Source organism: Oncorhynchus gorbuscha, linkage group LG09 (assembly GCF_021184085.1).
Source record: "Oncorhynchus gorbuscha isolate QuinsamMale2020 ecotype Even-year linkage group LG09, OgorEven_v1.0, whole genome shotgun sequence".
Taxonomy (NCBI): Eukaryota; Metazoa; Chordata; class Actinopteri; order Salmoniformes; family Salmonidae; genus Oncorhynchus; species Oncorhynchus gorbuscha.
The window spans coordinates 99,103,171-99,126,491 of NC_060181.1; the positions used below are offsets into that span (position 1 = coordinate 99,103,171).

Consider the following 23,321-nt stretch of genomic DNA (forward strand, 5'->3'; position numbering starts at 1 on the left):
ACCGTGGCCTGGGGGAGAGCGGCCTGGAGGATCCATATAGCCTGTAGCCTGATTGGGTCTTTAGGCTGTAGTCAGTCTGTAGTCTGATTGGGTCTATAGGCTGTAGTCAGTCTGTAGTCTGATTGGGTCTATAGGCTGTAGTCAGTCTGTAGTCTGATTGGGTCTATAGGCTGTAGTCAGTCTGTAGTCTGATTGGGTCTATAGGCTGTAGTCAGTCTGTAGCCTGTACCCTGATTGGGTCTATAGGCTGTAGTCAGTCTGTAGCCTGATTGGGTCTATAGTCTGTAGTCAGACTGTAGTCTATAGCCTGATTGGGTCTATAGGCTGTAGTCAGTCTGTAGCCTGATTGGGTCTATAGGCTGTAGTCAGTCTATAGCCTGTTGTCAGTCTGTAGTCTCTAGCCTGATTGGGTCTATAGCCTGTAGTCAGTCTGTAGCTCTAGCCTGATTGGGTCTATAGGCTGTAGTCAGTCTGTAGCCTGATTGGGTCTATAACCTGTAGTCAGTCTGTAGCCTGATTTAGTCTATAGCCTGTAGTCAGTCTGTAGTCAGTCTGTAGCCTGATTGGGTCTATAGCCTGTAGTCAGTCTGTAGCCTGATTTAGTCTATAGCCTGTAGTCAGTCTGTAGCCTGATTGGGTCTATAGCCTGTAGTCAGTCTGTAGTCTGATTGGGTCTATAGCCTGTAGTCAGTCTGTAGCCTGATTGGGTCTATAGCCTGTAGTCAGTCTGTAGCCTGATTTAGTCTATAGCCTGTAGTCAGTCTGTAGCCTGATTTAGTCTATAGCCTGTAGTCAGTCTGTAGCCTGATTGGGTCTATAGCCTGTAGTCAGTCTGTAGCCTGATTGGGTCTATAGCCTGGGTAGCTCAGCCCTAGTCCTCATCTTGCCCCTGCTACCTCCTAGCTACCACTCTCCCGTCAGTTTGGTGCTTTGGTCCCGTTTGGGCGGGGCAGGGCGCGGCCCCCGCCGTAACGTTGCATAGCCTGAGGACATGTACCCGTGGCCCCCGCCCTGCCCCCCCCTCTGCTGGTCCAGCAGCAGCTCTGGGGGAGGTGGGGGGAGGGCCATGTCGTCCATGGAGACGGGCTCCAGCCGGGAGGAGCCGTGCCGCGTGAGGGAGCCGTGCCGCGTTATGGACTTCCTCTTCAAGGTCCGGTTCAGGTCCTCCAGGAAGTTGGGTTGGACCGAGGAGAGGGTACCGCCCCCCTTAGGTACCCCGGGGGAGGTGGGAGGCAGGGGACAGGCAAAGGGCGGGGGGGACAGGGGTAAGGGGTCTTGGACCGTGTTGCTCCGGGACAGCCTGTGCAGTGTCGGAGGCGGAGTCTTCTTCAGAGACTGGGTCTTCCATGATGATTGGCTGACGGGGTGGGAGATGGGCGTGGCCTGCGGTTGGGGGTTGACGACTGCGACCCTGGGGGCCCCCGGGTGGAGCTCAGAGAGGAGGGGGGGCGGTTGGAGCAGCTCAGAGTCGGGAGGAGGTGGGGGGAAGAAATCGAGCTCTGAAGGAGGAGAGGGGAAGTCTCCACTGGGCTGGCAGTGCTGCCCTGTCTGTAGACCCTGGAGGACTAGAGGGAGAGCTGACAGGTTCAGCTTGCCTGGTTTAGGAGGAGCAGGAGGCCCCAAGTCCTTAGCAGGAGATCCAGAGGAGGAAGCAGCAGAGGAGTTGCAGGAGCCGAGGCCAGGCTGGGCAAACTTACTGACCAGAGATTCCACCTTCTTAGGCTGCCTCTGGACCTGGGCCTCTTCCTGGTATTCCCCTGAGGAGTTAGACTTGATGGAGGAGGCGCGCTGGGGGGTGGGAGGAGGCCCCCTCTTCCCGAAGGAGCCGGTTGAGGTGGAGGAGGGAGACTTCTTAATAGGAGAGCCCATCTTGGCAGGGGAGAGAGGGGGAGGAGCGGGGGTGGGGACGGAGTGGGGAGGAGGGGGAAGTCCAGGCTGTCCTCAGGGGGAGGAGGGGGAACTCTGGGGACTGGGGGGGATCTGAACCCCTGGCTGCCATCTTGGTTTGGTCTTGACGGCCGGGGGACTGGGGGGCAGGGGGCTCCGGGGAACTGGTTGACTATCTGTTTGACCAGGGAGGGGGCCGGGGGGACTGGGGCAGCAGGGGGCTCCGGGGAACTGGTTGACTATCTGTTTGACCAGGGAGGGGGTCGGGGAGATTGGGGCGGACAGGGGGAGGGTCTTAGAGGAGAAGCTGTGCTGTTTGGGCATGGTGGGAGGTGGCTGATTGGGTGAATGGCCTGTCGAGAAGCTCTGCTGCTTTTTCATTGGACCAGAAGGAGGGGAGGGTGAGACTGGGGACAAGGGGATCCCTGGACCAAAGGTCTTAGGAGCAGTCTGGGGCGGGAAGACACCAGAGAAGGTTCTGGGAGGTGCAGGGGTGACATGGGGGGAGAGGGCAGGAGGAGGAGGGGACACAGGTTGGCCATCCAAGTCGGAGAAGTCGTAGTTCATATTGGGGAACTTTTGGGCCAGGAACTGCTGCAGCCCGGTGTTACTGAGAGGGGGCACTGGTGGTCCTCTTCTGGGGGAGGGGGGGCAGGGTTTGGGCCTGGGGGGAGGAGGGGGATGAACTGAGGAACAGGGCTGGGGGGCCAAGTCTCAGAGAGGCCATGGCTGAGCCTGGAGAAGGCATGGAGCAGGGGGAGGAGGAGGGGGAGGGTTGTGGAGAGTGGGAGCCAATGGCATGGTGTTGTAGTTGGGTTTGACAGACTGGAGGGGAGGGGCTGGAGGGCCTTGCTGCTGCCCCATTGGCTGGACATTGTAATGATTGGCAGTCTGGTTGGCGCCACCCTGCAGGCGGGCAATGGTGCTGTACTTAACGAACAGGGTGGGGGCAGCCTGGTGAGGGGGTTGGGGAGAGGGGGAGGTGGAGGAGGAGGGGGAGGGTCGGGGGGAGAGGGCGAGGATTCAGGGGAGACACTGGTGTAGCTAGTTCGGGATGGGGGGGCTGACTGGTGCATGGGGGGCAGCGTCAGAGGGTAGGGTCTGCTCACTGACTCCATCCTCAACTAGAAAGAGAGAGAGAACGAGAGAGAGGGACGAGAGAGAGGGAGAGAGAACGAGAGAGAGAGAGAGAGAACGAGAGAGAGGGAGAGAGAACGAGAGAGGGAAAACAGGAGAGAGAGAACGAGAGGAAGATTGAGAGAAGGAGAGAGGGAGCGAGAGAAAACAAGAGAACGAGAGAGAGAAATCTGAGTTAGATTATGATATAGAAGTGGTTACATTACTACTATTAAGATGGTAGAAAGCAAACATTGTTATTTTAAACTGCCAGACTGGGTAAAACACTGGAAGACATTAGTGTCCTATTTTGGTAGCACTGCATTGATGCATAACATTCAACAGACCACCTGTACATTCAGCAGACCACAACAGACCACCTGTACATTCAACAGACCACCTGTACATTCAACAGACCACCTGTACATTCAACAGACCACCTGTACATTCAACAGACCACCTGTACATTCAACAGACCACCTGTACATTCAACAGACCACCTGTACATTCAACAGACCACAACAGACCACCTGTACATTCAACAGACCACCTGTACATTCAACAGACCACCTGTACATTCAACAGACCACCTGTACATTCAACAGACCACCTGTACATTCAACAGACCACCTGTACATTCAACAGACCACCTGTACATTCAACAGACCACCTGTACATTCAACAGACCACAACAGACCACCTGTACATTCAACAGACCACCTGTACATTCAACAGACCGCAACAGACCACCTGTACATTCAACAGACTACCTGTACATTCAACAGACCACCTGTACATTCAACAGACCACAACAGACCACCTGTACATTCAACAGACCACCTGTACATTCAACAGACCACAACAGACCACCTGTACATTCAACAGACCGCAACAGACCACCTGTACATTCAACAGACCACCTGTACATTCAACAGACCACCTGTACATTCAGCAGACCACAACAGACCACCTGTACATTCAACAGACCGCAACAGACCACCTGTACATTCAACAGACCACCTGTACATTCAACAGACCACCTGTACATTCAACAGACCACAACAGACCACCTGTACATTCAACAGACCACCTGTACATTCAGCAGACCACAACAGACCACCTGTACATTCAACAGACCACCACCTGTACATTCAACAGACCACCTGTACATTCAGCAGACCACAACAGACCACCTGTACATTCAACAGACCGCAACAGACCACCTGTACATTCAACAGACCACCTGTACATTCAGCAGACCACAACAGACCACCTGTACATTCAACAGACCACCTGTACATTCAACAGACCACCTGTACATTCAACAGACTACAACAGACCACCTGTACATTCAGCAGACCCCAACAGACACCCTGTATATTCAACAGACCACAACAGACCACCTGTACATTCAGCAGACCACAGCAGACCACCTGTACATTCAGCAGACCACCTGTACATTCAGCAGACCACAGCAGACCACCTGTAGATTCAGTAGACCACCTGTACATTCAACAGAATACCTGTGCATTCAACAGACCACCTGTACATTCAACAGACCACCTGTACATTCAACAGACCACCTGTACATTCAACAGACCACCTGTACATTCAACAGACCACCTGTACATTCAACAGACCACCTGACCACCTGTACATTCAACAGACCACCTGTACATTCAACAGACCACCTGTACATTCAACAGACCACCTGTACATTCAACAGACCACAACAGACCACCTGTACATTCAACAGACCACAACAGACCACCTGTACATTCAGCAGACCACCTGTACATTCAACAGACGGCCTGTACATTCAGCAGACCACCTGTAGATTCAACAGACCACCTGTACATTCAACAGACCACCTGTACATTCAACAGACCGCCTGTACATTCAACAGACCGCCTGTACATTCAACAGACCGCCTGTACATTCAACAGACCGCCTGTACATTCAACAGACCGCCTGTACATTCAACAGACGGCCTGTACATTCAACAGACCACCTGTACATTCAACAGACCACCTGTACATTTAACAGACCACCTGTACATTCAACAGACCACCTGTACATTCAGCAGACCACCTGTACATTCAACAGACCACCTGTACATTCAACAGACCACCTGTACATTCAACAGACCACCTGTACATTCAGCAGACCACCTGTACATTCAACAGACCACCTGTACATTCAACAGACCACCTGTACATTCAACAGACCACCTGTACATTCAACAGACCACCTGTACATTCAGCAGACCACCTGTACATTCAACAGACCACCTGTACATTCAGCAGACCACCTGTACATTCAGCAGACCACCTGTACATTCAACAGACCACCTGTACATTCAAGACCACCTGACCACCTGTACATTCAACAGACCACCTGTACATTCAGCAGACCACCTGTACATTCAACAGACCACCTGTACATTCAGACAGACCACCTGTACATTCAACAGACCACCTGTACATTCAAGACCAGACCCACCTGTACATTCAACAGACCACCTGTACATTCAACAGACCACCTGTACATTCAACAGACCACCTGTACATTCACAGACCACCTGTACATTCAACAGACCACCTGTACATTCAACAGACTACAACAGACCACCTGTACATTCAACAGACCACATGTACATTCAACAGACCACCTGTACATTCAGGAAAAAAAATAAACAAATGGCAACTCAAGAGTAGAATTGGACTTTAAAAACACAGACCACCTGTACATTCAACAGACCACCTGTACATTCACCTGTACATTCAGACCACCATGTACATTCAACAGACCACATCACAAGGAAATGTCTTCCTGCACTCTGACCAAGAGACATATTTAGACTGTAGACCCATCAGTGTTCGGATGTGATACCCAGACAGGATACGGAAGCACACACAAGCCAGGGGAGTAGTGAAAAACGCTAACACAGTAATTAGGATACACAGTAACACAGTAACACACCAGTGCTGTATAGTAACACAGTAACACAGTAACACAGTAACACAGTAACACACCAGTGCTGTATAATAACACAGTAACACAGTAACACAGTAACAAACCAGTGCTGTATAATAACACAGTAACACACCAGTGCTGTATAGTAACACAGTAACACAGTAACACAGTAACACAGTAACACAGTAACACACCAGTGCTGTGTAGTAACACAGTAACACACCAGTGCTGTGTAGTAACACAGTAACACAGTAACACACCAGTGCTGTATAGTAACACAGTAACACACCAGTGCTGTGTAGTAACACAGTAACACAGTAACACAGTAACACAGTGCTGTATAGTAACACAGTAACACAGTAACACACCAGTGCTGTGTGGTCAGAAAGTCACGAGTCTCACAGCCTCAGTTAGCAAACGTCCTTAACCACACATTAAACCACTTGTTACCAAGGGTGACCCAGTTCTGTTAGTGTTCTGAAGAAACGTGCGGATTACAGAAGTCTAATGTTAAAACGAGAGTAACCCCCCCGACCTCAAACCTCCGTCCCTCCAGTGCACAGGGGCACCGTATGAAACTTGACTGACTTGACCTTCCTCTCCTGGGGAGAACAGTGGAGGGGAGAGACAACAGACACAGTCAGTCACCCCTGGAACGGACCAATGACAGTGTCCACGTTGGACACCGCAACACTGATGTCCCGACGACATTCTAGGGTCAACCCAGAGGAATACTGAGGCAGGTCAATAGAGACAGGTGAGGAATACTGAGGCAGGTCAATAGAGACAGGTGAGGAATACTGAGGCAGGTCAATAGAGACAGGTGAGAAATACTGAGGCAGGTCAATAGAGACAGGTGACAGGTGAGGGATACTGAGGCAGGTCAATAGAGATGGGTGAGGAATACTGAGGCAGGTCAATAGAGACAGGTGAGGAATACTGAGGCAGGTCAATAGAGACAGGTGAGGAATACTGAGGCAGGTCAATAGAGACAGGTGACAGGTGAGGAATAGTGGGGCAGGTCAATAGAGACAGGTGACAGGTGGAGAATACTGAGGCAGGTCAATAGAGACAGGTGACAGGTGGGGAATACTGAGGCAGGTCAATAGAGACAGGTGACAGGTGGGGAATACTGAGGCAGGTCAATAGAGACAGGTGACAGGTGGGGAATACTGAGGCAGGTCAATAGAGACAGGTGACAGGTGAGGAATACTGAGTCAGGTCAATAGAGACAGGTGAGGAATACTGAGTCAGGTCAATAGAGACAGGTGAGGAATACTGAGGCAGGTCAATAAAGACAGGTGAGGAATACTGAGGCAGGTCAATAGAGACAGGTGAGGAATACTGAGGCAGGTCAATAGAGACAGGTGAGGAATACTGAGGCAGGTCAATAGAGACAGGTGAGGAATACTGAGGCAGGTCAATAGAGACAGGTGACAGGGTAAGGGTTTGAGGGTGTCAGTACAGGCGGTACCTCATCCTGGGTGCCTCTCTTCCAGGCCTCGGAGAAGATGGAGCTGACCTGGCTCTGAGAGCGGCTGTGGCCTGACAGGTTGTTCTCTGACACAGCAACACCACTATCACTACTGCAGTGGGTCGACTGGGACTCTGTAGGGAGAGAGAGGAGGCAGGGAGAAAGAGAGAGAAAGAGAATGAAGAGGGGGAGGGAGGGAACGAGATGAGAGCGAGGAGAAAGAAAGTGAGAGGGTGGAGAGAGGAGTGTTATAGCAAGAACCAATATTATTATTTATTCTTTAAATATTTTTTCCCCCAATTTCATGATTACAATCTAGTCACATCGCTGCAACTCTCCAACGGGCTGGGGAGAGGCGAAGGTCTCATTGCTGCAACTCCCCAACAGGCTGGGGAGAGGCGAAGGTCTCATCGCTGCAACTCCCCAACAGGCTGGGGAGAGGCGAAGGTCTCATTGCTGCAACTCCCCAACGGGCTGGAGAGAGGCGAAGGTCTCATTGCTGCAACTCCCCAACAGGCTGGGGAGAGGCGAAGGTCTCATTGCTGCAACTCCCCAACAGGCTGGGGAGAGGCGAAGGTCTCATTGCTGCAACTCCCCAACAGGCTGGGGAGAGGCGAAGGTCTCATTGCTGCATCTCCCCAACGGGCTGGAGAGAGGCGAAGGTCGAGTCATGAGTCCTCTAAAACATGACCTGCTAAAGCCGCACCAATGTGTCACCGTTCAACTGACCGACAAGGTCAGCCTGCAGGCGACTGGGACCGCCACAAGGAGTCGCTAGAGCACCCCGCGGCCGGTATTGACACAGCCTGGGATTGAACCTCAGGCTGTAGTGACGCTGCAACACTGCAATGCAGTGCCCTAGGCCGCTGCGCCACTCGGGAGGCCCCGCAACTACAAATCTTTGGGGACTAATCCATTTCAAATCTGAAATTCCTGGAATTGTACTTCCTGAAATGACTGAATTGAAATAAAAATAGACCCTGCTATGCTGTAGCTGAGTGTGTATTGTGTTGCAGGTGTGTGTCTGTCCACCACCACTCACCAGGCAGGCTGGAGGAGCTGGATCCAGACTTGATAGAGGAGCTAGAGAGAGAAGACCAGTCGTAGGCTGCCTCAGTCCTCTTCATAGCCTCCTGGTAGTTCACATACAGGGTCTTCCCATACTGGAGATACAGAGATCAACAGACATCAGGGTGTATTCATTAGTCAGTCAACAGACATCAGGGTGTATTCATTAGTCAGTCAACAGACATCAGGGTGTATTCATTAGTCAGTCAACAGACATCAGGGTGTATTCATTAGTCAGTCAACAGACATCAGGGTGTATTCATTAGTCAGTCAACAGACATCAGGGTGTATTCATTAGTCAGTCAACAGACATCAGGGTGTATTCATTAGTCAGTCAACAGACATCAGGGTGTATTCATTAGTCAGTCAACAGACAGGGGTGCATTCATTAGTCAGTCAACAGACATCAGGGTGTATTCATTAGTCAGTCAACAGACATCAGGGTGTATTCATTAGTCAGTCAACAGACATCAGGGTGTATTCATTAGTCAGTCAACAGACATCAGGGTGTATTCATTAGTCAGTCAACAGACATCAGGGTGTATTCATTAGTCAGTCAACAGACATCAGGGTGTATTCATTAGTCAGTCAACAGACATCAGGGTGTATTCATTAGTCAGTCAACAGACATCAGGGTGTATTCATTAGTCAGTCAACAGACAGGGGTGCATTCATTTGTCGGTTTGCAACGTAGCAAAACGGTCTACAACGAAAACTGGAGTATCTATTTAACAAATTCAGATAGGTCCCTCCCTGGTTTGTTCCGTTTGGTTGATAGTGAATACAGCCCAGCTTTCTCAAATGTTCCCACAGCTTTCAAATACATCAAGTTTGACCATTAAGGTATTCTGTCCAATATGTTCTGTGAGTACCCAGACTATGGCTCTGCTTTCCTCGACTCTCTCTTTCTCTCTCTCTCTCGTTACGTTGTTGCTGAGGAAACGTAACGTTACCTTGGCGATGCGTATCCCATTGATCCACTGGTGTAGGGTTCTGACGTCATCACAACACAGGTACTTGACGTACTGGGATTTCTTCTGGATCTGAGGATGCTGAACAGACAGAGAGACAATGGGATATATTAACGACCACGTAGATAGCATGCTGGGATTTCTTCTGGATCTGAGGATGCTGAACAGACAGAGAGACAATGGGATATATTAACGACCACGTAGATAGCATGCTGGGATTTCTTCTGGATCTGAGGATGCTGAACAGACAGAGAGACAATGGGATATATTAACGACCACGTAGATAGCATGCTGGGATTTCTTTTGGATCTGAGGATGCTGAACAGACAGAGAGACAATGGGATATATTAACGACCACGTAGATAGCATGCTGGGATTTCTTCTGGATCTGAGGATGCTGAACAGACAGAGACAATGGGATATATTAACGACCACGTAGATAGCATGCTGGGATTTCTTCTGGATCTGAGGATGCTGAACAGACAGACAGTAGGACACGTTAATGATGAATGACAGCATAGATACAGAACATGTAACGACGACGCATCACAACGATAAACATGTTTGTCTTTAATCTCTCATGGGACAGATTCTGCTGACCAAATTATACAAGGTTTTAGACAATGATTTATCAATGACCCAAGCCCTGCTCAGATAATCCCTACCATTGAGACAATGATTTATCAATGACCCAAGCCCTGCTCAGATAATCCCTACCATTGAGACAATGATTTATCAATGACCCAAGCCCTGCTCAGATAATCCCTACCATTGAGACAATGATTTATCAAGCCCTGACCTTCAGATTTTGACAAAAGTACACATCCAGATAAAGAAATCTCTCTTAATAGGAGTTAAATACATGATTTAAATTGGCCCTATATATATAAATATATATATATTATTTTTTTAATTAGAAAAGATTACCTAGGTTTGGACCTTCGTGCCCTGATGGATGAATTGGGCTAAAAGCCCAGAGATGACCCAAGCCCTGCTCAATGCAGAGATGATTTCTCAGTGGGTTTATACACTGTGCCACTAGATGGCAGTGTGACGCTGTATAAGGCTCCTCAAAGGCAGACAAGGTAGAGATCCAACCAGTTGACGATCTGTCATTCAGGGCAGGTGGGGCTCTGCCTGTTTTGCATGTTATTTTGGCATTAAAACGTGTCACATATCAGTTTGTAAATAATGTAAATCATTGAGTTAATAATAAAGCCGCATACAAACATCTTATTGGTCTGTTTTTGTTTTCTTGAGTAAGGCAGCTCCAAAACTCAGGTGTTTCAGTCTAGCTCAGTGCTTTCTGTGGTGGTGGGGAAAGCCAGCAGAAAATACAGTGTGTTGCGCCGTGATTGGCTCAGTGTTCTGTCACTCATGGGGACTTTATGTCACTGCCAAGTGTAAGAGGAGAGAGAGCCCATCGGGTGCTGCCATAGATTTACATTAGAAGTGCCCATCCAAGAAGACTCAAGGTCATTGGCCACAGATAAAATGTCAAATCACGTTATATCTACCGTAGCTTTGATTGGACTGATCATGTCAACATCACACGTTCACAATCTTAGTGAGCAGTCATCATCATCATCATCAATCAATCAAGTCGACAATCTACTGGCAAATCCTTTTTAATCGTTGTCATATGAAGAGAAATAATGAAGATAAATTATAGATAAAACGTATCGGTGCTCATCGGCCATTGGACATAAACATTACACAACAAATCGTAAATCGTAAATTCAACGATGAGGGGTTTGGAAGGAATCAGTGCCCGCGGCTGTGTGGTCCGAAATCTGGGATTAAGTGTCTCTTTTCCAAGTTTAAAATGATAAACATTCAACATTGGCTGTCAATGAACCATGATTTGTGCTGCACTCAAAACAACTGTTAACTATGACCTATGAAAACTTGACTTCAGTGAGTTCAAGACAACGGGGAACTCTGGGAACTTTCTGAAAATACGTTTTGAACATTCGTTCAACTCGGAAGATGGCGCCGACGCAGATGGCAGCATCACAACTAGCTCTTAGAAAACTTTGCAGTATTTTGTTTTTATGTAATTGTTTTTACATTATTAGCTCAGGAAATGTTTGTCATTACATACAGCTGGGAAGAACTATTGGATATTAGAGCGTCGGTAACTCACCAGAACTACCAGCATTACGACCAGGAATACGACTTCCCTGGACCAGATCCTTTGTTCACTCTCACCAGAGCAATTTAACTTATTCCAGAGGCCGACCCAAAATATCGCCGGTGGAGGAGAGGCACTCGAGGCGGCCTGCTGGTTCGACTCAGTAGGAGCACCACCCACCGCTTCCGAGTATATTACTCTCTAATGTTCATTCTTTGGATAACAAAGTTATTTCCAGAGAGACATCGGGGCAACATACTTTGTTTCACGGAAACATGGCTCTCTCGGGATACTCTGTCGGAGTCAGTAAAGCAGGATTCTCAGTTCATCTCTCAGACAGGAATAAATATCTCTCCGGGAAGCAGAAGGGCGGGGGGGGTTCATGATTAACGGCTCATGGTGTAATTCTAGGAACATACAGGAACTCAAGTCATTGAGTCATTTTGTTCACCCGACCTAGAATATCTCAAAATTAAATGCCAATCATATTATCTCCGAAGAGAATTCTCCTCCGTCATCGCCACGGGCGTTTACATCCCACCCCAAGTCAAAACCTCGACGGCCATCAAAGAACTTCGCTGGACTTAACCAGAAACCGTGGACAGATGGCGGCATTTGCGCAAAACTGAAAGCGTGAACCACTTCATTTAACCATGGAAAGAGGTCTGGGAATATGGCTGAATATAAACAGTGTAGTTATTCCCTTCGCAAGGCAATCAAACAAGCAAAATGTCAGCATAGAGTCAAAGTGGATTTGCAATTCAACCGCTCAGACACGAGATGTATGTGGCAGGGTCTACAGACAATCACAGACTACAAAGGGAAAACCAGTCATGTCGCGGACACTGATGTCTTGCTTCCGGACAAACTAAACACCTTCTTCACCGTTTTGAGGATAACACAGTGCCACTGACGTGGCCCGCTGCTAAGGACTGTGGGCTCTCTTTCTCCGTGACGCGAGTAGGACAGTTACGCGTGTTAACCCTCGCAAGGCTGCCGGCTCAGACGGCATCCCCAGCCGCATCCTCAGAGCATGCTGGCTGGTGTCTTTACAGGCATATTCCATCTCTCCCTATCCCTAGACTATATAGTCTACTGTCCCACATGCTTCAAAATGGCCACCATTGTTTCTGTACCCAAGAAAGCAAAGGTAACTGAACTTAATGACTATCGCCCCGCAACACTCACCTCTGTCATCATGAAGTGCTTTGAGAGACTAGTCAAGGATCATATCACCTCCACCTTACCTGACACCCGTAGACCCACTTGCTAGTCACATGTATGTGACCAATAAAATATGATTTGAATTGTAAATCCTGCGTCCAGTTGTTTTTGAAAGCACTGTAAATCCAGAGAACGGCAGAGTTCCATGACAAGACCGCCGCGCACCTTCCTGTTCAAGTGAGAACAGCACAACAAGGTGAGTCCAAAATGTCTTGTTTGCTGCTGTATAAATGATGTAATATGCCAGGGAGATGTATACTGTAGCTAAGAAAGTAATACTAAGTGTATGTTGTGTAGTAAGATGTTAGTAGCCCATGTGCCTCAACCTAATAATTTGTTTTTTTAAAAGGCAGTAAATGAGGCTGAATGAACTGCTTCGCTGCCAGACAAAGCTTCGCTGATAGCCAGGTGTATTAGTGGTCAGGTGTTGGTAAGGTGTTGGGGACAGCTTTATGTCGGCCCCAACAGTTTGTGGGCACCGCTTGTCACCATTATAGTGCAAGTATTGTGTTGTGTTGTGTTGTGGCTTTGCTGGCTGCATTGTATTGTGTTGTGTTGTGTTATGGCTTTGCTGGCTGCATTGTATTGTGTTGTGTTGTGGCTTTGCTGGCTGTAATGTATTGTATTGTATAGTATTGTGTTGTGTTGTGTTGTGGCTTTGCTGGCTGTGTTGTATTGTATTGTATTGTATTGTGTTGTGTTGTGTTGTGGCTTTGCTGGCTGTATTGTATTGTATTGTGTTGTGTTGTGTTGTGTTGTGTTGTGGCTTTGCTGGCTGCATTGTATTGTATTGTATTGTGTTGTGGCTTTGCTGGCTGTATTGTATTGTATTGTATTGTATTGTATTGTGTTGTGTTGTGGCTTTGCTGGCTGTAATGTATTGTATTGTGTTGTGTTGTGGCTTTGCTGGCTGTATTGTATTGTGTTGTATTGTATTGTGTTGTGTTGTGGCTTTGCTGGCTGTAATGTATTGTGTTGTGTTGTGTTGTGGCTTTGCTGGCTGTAATGTATTGTGTTGTGTTGTGTTGTGGCTTTGCTGGCTGTATTGTGTTGTGTTGTGGCTTTGCTGGCTGTATTGTGTTGTGTTGTGTTGTGGCTTTGCTGGCTGCATTGTGTTGTGTTGTGGCTTTGCTGGCTGTATTGTGTTGTGTTGTGTTGTGGCTTTGCTGGCTGTAATGTATTGTGTTGTGTTGTGTTGTGGCTTTGCTGGCTGTATTGTATTGTGTTGTGTTGTGTTGTGGCTTTGCTGGCTGTATTGTGTTGTGTTGTGTTGTGGCTTTGCTGGCTGTAATGTATTGTATTGTATTGTATTGTATTGTATTGTGTTGTGTTGTGTTGTGGCCTTGCTGGCTGTAATGTATTGTATTGTATTGTATTGTGTTGTGTTGTGGCTTTGCTGGCTGTAATGTAATGTATTGTATTGTATTGTGTTGTGGCTTTGCTGGCTGTAATGTATTGTATTGTATTGTGTTGTGTTGTGTTGTGGCTTTGCTGGCTGTATTGTATTGTATTGTGTTGTGTTGTGTTGTGGCTTTGCTGGCTGTATTGCGTTGTGTTGTGTTGTGGCTTTGCTGGCTGTATTGTATTGTATTGTATTGTATTGTGTTGTGTTGTGTTGTGGCTTTGCTGGCTGTATTGTATTGTATTGTATTGTATTGTGTTGTGTTGTGTTGTGGCTTTGCTGGCTGTATTGTATTGTGTTGTGTTGTGGCTTTGCTGGCTGTAATGTATTGTATTGTGTTGTGTTGTGGCTTTGCTGGCTGTAATGTATTGTGTTGTGTTGTGGCTTTGCTGGCTGTATTGTATTGTGTTGTGTTGTGGCTTTGCTGGCTGTATTGTATTGCATTGTATTGTGTTGTATTGTGTTGTGTTGTGGCTTTGCTGGCTGTAATGTATTGTGTTGTGTTGTGGCTTTGCTGGCTGTATTGTGTTGTGTTGTGGCTTTGCTGGCTGTATTGTATTGTATTGTGTTGTGTTGTGGCTTTGCTGGCTGTAATGTATTGTATTGTGTTGTATTGTGGCTTTGCTGGCTGTATTGTGTTGTGTTGTGTTGTGGCTTTGCTGGCTGTATTGTGTTGTGTTGTGGCTTTGCTGGCTGTATTGTGTTGTGTTGTGTTGTGGCTTTGCTGGCTGTATTGTGTTGTGTTGTGGCTTTGCTGGCTGTAATGTATTGTATTGTATTGTATTGTATTGTATTGTATTGTGTTGTGGCTTTGCTGGCTGTAATGTATTGTGTTGTATTGTATTGTATTGTATTGTATTGTATTGTATTGTATTGTATTGTATTGTATTGTGGCTTTGCTGGCTGCTTCCCACTTGGTTTTTTGTTGTTGTTGGCTCACCAAGATTTAAATGCTAAAATCATCACTGGATCCAACATCCTCCATCCCTCTGTTCTACCCAGTTACTCCCATCAGGGATTACATGGAAACATTACCATCAAACCGGAACAACTTCTCTGTTTACTAGGTTACTTTCCTGAGGAAAAGAAAGTTAAATATTATGTTCATAATTGACATGGCTGTGGAGTCAGCCTCTAATACTGCCAATATAAAGAACGTCCCTGCGTTCTCCTTTCCCCCACTCTGTCCCAAACACCATCACTGCAGAGAATCAGTGTCCCAAACACCATCACTGCAGAGAATCAGTGTCCCAAACACCATCACTGCAGAGAATCAGTGTCCCAAACACAATCACTGCAGAGAATCAGTGTCCCAAACACCATCACTGCAGAGAATCAGTGTCCCAAAACAACAAGGCAAACGGAAGCTCCCATCTCCCCAGTCTCCCTCCGCCTATCCACTCTTTAAAGCTCCTAGTCTGTTTTTTAAAATCTGGGACTGTGAAGTTTTGAAAGATGAGTCACAAAAGGATACAAAGAAATCTATTTCCCTCCCTTTCAGGAAGTGAAGTATATGAGAAGGTATTTGGGAGCGAGCAGTGTCCCTACTATTCTCTTCAACAACAAAAACCAAACCTGGCTAACATAACATGAAGACATTTGGAATACAGTATTTTCAAAGCACCAGCAATGCCTTGGGCAGTAGGCATGATTCCAGCTGGAGCTACTGTGAGTGTTCAGGTGGTACTAAATAGCTACAGTGAGTTTACAGGTGCTGCTAACTAGCTACAGTGAGTGTACAGGTGGTACTAACTAGCTACAGGAAGTTTACAGGTACTGCTAACTAGCTACAGTGAGTTTACAGGTGCTGTTAACTAGCTACAGTGAGTTTACAGGTGCTGCTAACTAGTTACAGTGAGTTTACAGGTGCTGCTAACTAGCTACAGTGAGTTTACAGGTGGTACTAACTAGCTACAGTGAGTTTACAGGTGCTGCTAACTAGCTACAGTGAGTTTACAGGTGGTACTAACTAGCTACAGTGAGTTTACAGGTGCTGCTAACTAGCTACAGTGAGTGTACAGGTGGTACTAACTAGCTACAGGAAGTTTACAGGTGCTGCTAACTAGCTACAGTGAGTTTACAGGTGCTGTTAACTAGCTACAGTGAGTGTACAGGTGCTAGTAACTAGCTACAGTGAGTTTACAGGTGGTACTAACTAGTTACAGTGAGTTTACAGCTGCTGCTAACGAGCTACAGTGAGTTTACAGGTGGTACTAACTAGCTACAGTGAGTTTACAGGTGGTACTAACTAGCTACAGTGAGTTTACAGGTGGTACTAACTAGCTACAGTGAGTTTACAGCTGCTGCTAACTAGCTACAGTGAGTTTACAGGTGGTACTAACTAGCTACAGTGAGTTTACAGGTGCTGCTAACTAGCTACAGTGAGTGTACAGGTGGTACTAACTAGCTACAGGAAGTTTACAGGTGCTGCTAACTAGCTACATTGAAGTTACAGGTGCTGCTAACTAACTACAGGGAGTTTACAGGTGGTACTAACTAGCTACATTGAAGTTACAGGTGCTGCTAACTAGCTACAGGGAGTTTACAGGTGGTACTAACTAGCTACAGTGAGTTTACAGGTGGTACTAACTAGCTACAGGGAGTTTACAGGTGCTGCTAACTAGCTACAGTGAGTTTACAGGTGGTACTAACTAGCTACAGGGAGTTTACAGGTGGTACTAACTAGCTCCAGTGAGTTTACAGGTGCTACTAACTAGCTACAGTGAGTTTACAGGTGGTACTAACTAGCTACAGTGAGTTTACAGGTGCTACTAACTAGCTCCAGTGAGTTTACAGGTGCTACTAACTAGCTCCAGTGAGTTTACAGGTGCTACTAACTAGCTACAGTGAGTTTACAGGTGCTACTAACTAGCTCCAGTGAGTTTACAGGTGCTACTAACTAGCTCCAGTGAGTTTACAGGTGCTACTAACTAGCTACAGTGATTTTACAGGTGGTACTAACTAGCTACAGGGAGTTTACAGGTGCTGCTAACTAGCTACAGTGAGTTTACAGGTGCTACTAACTAGCTACAGTGAGTTTACAGGTGGTACTAACTAGCTACAGTGAGTTTACAGGTGCTGCTAACTAGCTACAGGGAGTTTACAGGTGCTGCTAACTAGCTACAGTGAGTTTACAGGTGGTACTAACTAGCTACAGTGAGTTTACAGGTGGTACTAACTAGCTACAGTGAGTTTACAGGTGCTACTAACTAGCTACAGTGAGTTTACAGGTGCTACTAACTAGCTCCAGTGAGTTTACAGGTGCTACTAACTAGCTACAGTGAGTTTACAGGTGCTACCAACTAGCTCCAGTGAGTTTACAGGTGGTACTAACTAGCTCCAGTGAGTTTACAGGTGCTACTAACTAGCTACAGTGAGTTTACAGGTGGTACTAACTAGCTACAGGGAGTTTACAGGTGCTGCTAACTAGCTACAGTGAGTTTACAGGTGCTACTAACTAGCTACAGTGAGTTTACAGGTGCTACTAACTAGCTCCAGTGAGTTTACAGGTGGTACTAACTAGCTACAGTGAGTTTACAGGTGCTACTAACTAGCTCCAGTGAGTTTACAGGTGGTACTAACTAGCTACAGTGAGTTTACAGGTGCTACTAGGTTCAACATGTTACTAGCGGCTGGGTCTTTGGCCTCACTGAGTGCTTTGCTAACATAACATGAAGAGATTCAAGACTACCCTATATTCAAAATATATGAATCTCCTGGGCATCATTACAGCGAGAGTCAGACATATGCAGTGTTGGTTACTAGCAGTGACAAGTAGTACACAGTGTTGGTGTTACTAGCAGTGACAAGTAGTACACAGTGTTGGTGTTACTACCAGTGACAAGTAGTACACAGTGTTGGTTACTAGCAGTGACAAGAAGTACACAGTGTTGGTGTTACTAGCAGTGACAAGAAGTACACAGTGTTGGTGTTACTAGCAGTGACAAGAAGTACACAGTGTTGGTGTTACTAGCAGTGACAAGAAGTACACAGTGTTGGTGTTACTAGCAGCAACAAGTAGTACACAGTGTTGGTGTTACTAGCAGTGACAAGTAGTACACAGTGTTGGTTACTAGCAGTGACAAGAAGTACACAGTGTTGGTGTTACTAGCAGTGACAAGAAGTACACAGTGTTGGTGTTACTAGCAGTGACAAGAAGTACACAGTGTTGGTGTTACTAGCAGTGACAAGAAGTACACAGTGTTGGTGTTACTAGCAGTGACAAGAAGTACACAGTGTTGGTGTTACTAGCAGCAACAAGTAGTACACAGTGTTGGTGTTACTAGTGAGTTTACAGGTGGTACTAACTAGCTAAAGGTGGTACTAACTAGCTAAAGGTGGTACTAACTAGCTACAGTAAGTTTACAGGTGCTGCTAACTAGCTACAGTTAAGTTACAGGTGCTGCTAACTAGCTACAGGGATTTTACAGGTGCTGCTAGGTTCAACATGTAGTGCACAGTGTTGGTGTTACTAGCAGACAAGTAGTACACAGTGTTGGTGTTACTAGCAGACAAGTAGTACACACTGTTGGTGTTACTAGCAGACAAGTAGTACACAGTGTTGGTGTTACTAGCAGTGACTTGTAGTGCACAGTGTTGGTGTTACTAGCAGACAAGTAGTACACAGTGTTGGTGTTACTAGCAGTGACTTGTAGTGCACAGTGTTGGTGTTACTAGCAGACAAGTAGTACACAGTGTTGGTGTTACTAGCAGTGACTTGTAGTGCACAGTGTTGGTGTTACTAGCAGTGACAAGTAGTGCACAGTGTTGGTGTTACTAGCAGACAAGTAGTACACAGTGTTGGTGTTACTAGCAGACAAGTAGTACACAGTGTTGGTGTTACTAGCAGCGACAGGAAGTACACAGTGTTGGTGTTACTAGCAGTGACTTGTAGTGCACAGTGTTGGTGTTACTAGCAGCAACAAGTAGTACACAGTGTTGGTGTTACTAGCAGTGACAAGTAGTACACACTGTTGGTGTTACTAGCAGTGACTTGTAGTGCACAGTGTTTGTGTTACTAGCAGCGACAAGTAGTACACACTGTTGGTGTTACTAGCAGTGACTTGTAGTGCACAGTGTTGGTGTTACTAGCAGACAAGTAGTACACAGTGTTGGTGTTACTAGCAGTGACAAGTAGTACACACTGTTGGTGTTACTAGCAGTGACTTGTAGTGCACAGTGTTGGTTACTAGCAGTGACAAGTAGTACACAGTGTTGGTGTTACTAGCAGACAAGTAGTACACAGTGTTGGTGTTACTAGCAGTGACAAGTAGTACATAGTGTTGGTGTTACTAGCAGTGACAGGTAGTACACAGTGTTGGTGTTACTAGCAGTGACAAGTAGTACACAGTGTTGGTGTTACTAGCAGTAACAGGTAGTACACAGTGTTGGTGTTACTAGCAGTGACAGGTAGTACACAGTGTTGGTGTTACTAGCAGTGACAGGTAGTACACAGTGTTGGTGTTACTAGCAGTGACAATTAGTACACAGTGTTGGTGTTACTAGCAGTGACAGGTAGTACACAGAATGCTCAGGCAGGACAGAATTATGGTCCCTTTCACCCACCTATCAATATAACACGATGCCATCCCTACTGCCTCTGATCTGGAGGACTCACTAAACAGAGAACATCCCTGGTCATCCCTACGGCCTCTGATCTGGAGGACTCACTAAACAGAGAACATCCCTGGTCATCCCTACTGCCTCTGATCTGGTGGACTCACTAAACAGAGAACATCCCTGGTCATCCCTACTGCCTCTGATCTGGAGGACTCACTAAACAGAGAACATCCCTGGTCATCCCTACTGCCTCTGATCTGGAGGACTCACTAAACAGAGAACATCCCTGGTCATCCCTACTGCCTCTGATCTGGAGGACTCACTAAACAGAGAACATCCCTGGTCATCCCTACTGCCTCTGATCTGGAGGACTCACTAAACAGAGAACATCTCCTTCACTAGCTTTAAGCACCAACTGTCAGAGCATCTTACAGATTACTGCACCTGTACATAGCCCACCCATAATTTAGCCCAAACAACTACCTTTTTCCCAACTGTATTTAATTAATTTATTTATTTTGCTCCTTTGCACCCCATTATTTTTATTTCTACTTTGCACATTCTTCCATTGCAAAACTACCATTCCAGTGTTTTACTTGCTATATTGTATTTACTTTGCCACCATGGCCTTTTTTGCCTTTACCTCCCTTCTCACCTCTTTTGCATATAGATTTGTTTCTACTGTATTATTGACTGTATGTTTGTTTTACTCCACGTGTAACTCTGTGTCGTTGTATCTGTCGAACTGCTTTGCTTTATCTTGGCCAGGTCGCAATTGTAAATTGCGAATTGCAAATTGCGAATTGTAACTAGCCCACCTGGTTAAATAAAGGTGTTCTCAACTGGCCTCCCTGGTTAAATAAAGGTGTTCTCAACTGGCCTACCTGGTTAAATAAAGGTGTTCTCAACTGACCTACCTGGTTAAATAAAGGTGTTCTCAACTGGCCTGCCTGGTTAAATAAAGGTGTTCTCAACTGACCTACCTGGTTAAATAAAGGTGTTCTCACCTTGCCTACCTGGTTAAATAAAGGTGTTCTCAACTAGCCTACCTGGTTAAATAAAGGTGTTCTCAACTGGCCTACCTGGTTAAATAAAGGTGTTCTCAACTGGCCTGCCTGGTTAAATAAAGGTGTTCTCAACTAGCCTACCTGGTTAAATAAAGGTGTTCTCAACTGGCCTACCTGGTTAAATAAAGGTGTTCTCAACTGGCCTACCTGGTTAAATAAAGGTGTTCTCACCTTGCCTACCTGGTTAAATAAAGGTGTTCTCAACTAGCCTACCTGGTTAAATAAAGGTGTTCTCAACTGGCCTACCTGGTTAAATAAAGGTGTTCTCAACTGGCCTGCCTGGTTAAATAAAGGTGTTCTCAACTAGCCTACCTGGTTAAATAAAGGTGTTCTCAACTGGCCTACCTGGTTAAATAAAGGTGTTCTCAACTGGCCTACCTGGTTAAATAAAGGTGTTCTCAACTGGCCTGCCTGGTTAAATAAAGGTGTTCTCAACTGGCCTGCCTGGTTAAATAAAGGTGTTCTCAACTGGCCTGCCTGGTTAAATAAAGGTGTTCTCAACTGGCCTCCCTGGTTAAATAAAGGTGTTCCCAACTGGCCTACCTGGTTAAATAAAGGTGTTCTCAACTAGCCTACCTGGTTAAATAAAGGTGTTCTCAACTGGCCTGCCTGGTTAAATAAAGGTGTTCTCAACTGGCCTCCCTGGTTAAATAAAGGTGTTCTCAACTGGCCTCCCTGGTTAAATAAAGGTGTTCTCAACTGGCCTCCCTGGTTAAATAAAGGTGTTCTCAACTGGCCTCCCTGGTTAAATAAAGGTGTTCCCAACTGGCCTACCTGGTTAAATAAAGGTGTTCTCAACTAGCCTGCCTGGTTAAATAAAGGTGTTCTCAACTGGCCTGCCTGGTTAAATAAAGGTGTTCTCAACTGGCCTCCCTGGTTAAATAAAGGTGTTCTCAACTGGCCTCCCTGGTTAAATAAAGGTGTTCTCAACTGGCCTCCCTGGTTAAATAAAGGTGTTCTCAACTGGCCTACCTGGTTAAATAAAGGTGTTCTCAACTGGCCTCCCTGGTTAAATAAAGGTGTTCTCAACTGGCCTCCCTGGTTAAATAAAGGTGTTCTCAACTGGCCTCCCTGGTTAAATAAAGGTGTTCTCAACTGGCCTCCCTGGTTAAATAAAGGTGTTCTCAACTGGCCTACCTGGTTAAATAAAGGTGTTCTCAACTAGCCTGCCTGGTTAAATAAAGGTGTTCTCAACTGGCCTCCCTGGTTAAATAAAGGTGTTCTCAACTGGCCTACCTGGTTAAATAAAGGTGTTCTCAACTAGCCTACCTGGTTAAATAAACGTGTTCTCAACTAGCCTACCTGGTTAAATAAAGGTGTTCTCAACTAGCCTACCTGGTTAAATAAAGGTGTTCTCAACTGGCCTCCCTGGTTAAATAAAGGTGTTCTCAACTAGCCTACCTGGTTAAATAAAGGTGTTCTCAACTGGCCTACCTGGTTAAATAAAGGTGTTCTCAACTGGCCTACCTGGTTAAATAAAGGTGTTCTCAACTAGCCTACCTGGTTAAATAAAGGTGTTCTCAACTGGCCTACCTGGTTAAATAAAGGTGTTCTCAACTGGCCTACCTGGTTAAATAAAGGTGTTCTCAACTGGCCTACCTGGTTAAATAAAGGTGTTCTCAACTGGCCTACCTGGTTAAATAAAGGTGTTCTCAACTGGCCTACCTGGTTAAATAAAGGTGTTCTCAACTGGCCTACCTGGTTAAATAAAGGTGTTCTCAACTGGCCTACCTGGTTAAATAAAGGTGTTCTCAACTGGCCTCCCTGGTTAAATAAAGGTGAAATAAATAAATCCCTGATCATCCCTACTGTCTCTGATCTGGCGGACTCACTAAACACAAATACTGTGTGTGTAAATTATGTTAGTGTTGGAGTGTGCCCGTGTGGTTTGCTAAATATTAGGAAATCCTGTAGGTTTTAACTCCAACCCTGTTCCTGGAGAGATACCCTCCTGGAGGTTTTAACTCCAACCTTGTTCCTGGAGAGATTACCCTCCTGTAGGTTAACTCCAACCCTAATCTAGCACAGTCTAATAATTAGCTGGTTGATAAACTGAATCAGGTTAGTTACAACTGGAGTTGGAGTTCAAACCTCCAGGGGGGTATCTCTCCAGAAACAAGGTTGGAGTTAAAACCTACAGGAGGGTATCTCTCCAGGAACAAGGTTGGATTTAAAACCTACAGGAGGGTCTCTCTCCAGGAACAGGGTTGGAGTTAAAACCTACAGGAGGGTCTCTCTCCAGGAACAGGGTTGGAGTTAAAGCGAAGGTAACTCTATAAAGCGAAGGTAACTCTATAAAGCGAAGGTAGCTCTATAAAGCGACGGTAGCTCTATAAAGCGAAGGTAACTCTATAAAGCGAAGGTAACTCTATAAAGCGAAGGTAACTCTATAAAGCGAAGGTAACTCTATAAAGCGAAGGTAACTCTATAAAGCGAAGGTAGC

At 46.3% G+C, this 23,321-nt stretch overlaps 1 protein-coding gene across 1 annotated transcript in view; it reads right to left on the reverse strand.

The window, feature by feature from the left end:
* Positions 1-709: 709 nt before the first annotated feature.
* Positions 710-23,321, reverse strand: part of LOC124044307 (ras-associated and pleckstrin homology domains-containing protein 1-like) — a 204,739-nt gene continuing 182,127 nt past the window's right edge. Inside the window, 7 exon segments of the mRNA XM_046363961.1 lie at positions 710-2,580; positions 2,582-2,638; positions 2,641-2,865; positions 2,868-3,011; positions 7,454-7,587; positions 8,496-8,616; positions 9,475-9,573. Coding sequence (XP_046219917.1) covers positions 904-2,580; positions 2,582-2,638; positions 2,641-2,865; positions 2,868-3,011; positions 7,454-7,587; positions 8,496-8,616; positions 9,475-9,573 — 2,457 coding nt within the window. The 3' untranslated portion in view covers positions 710-903.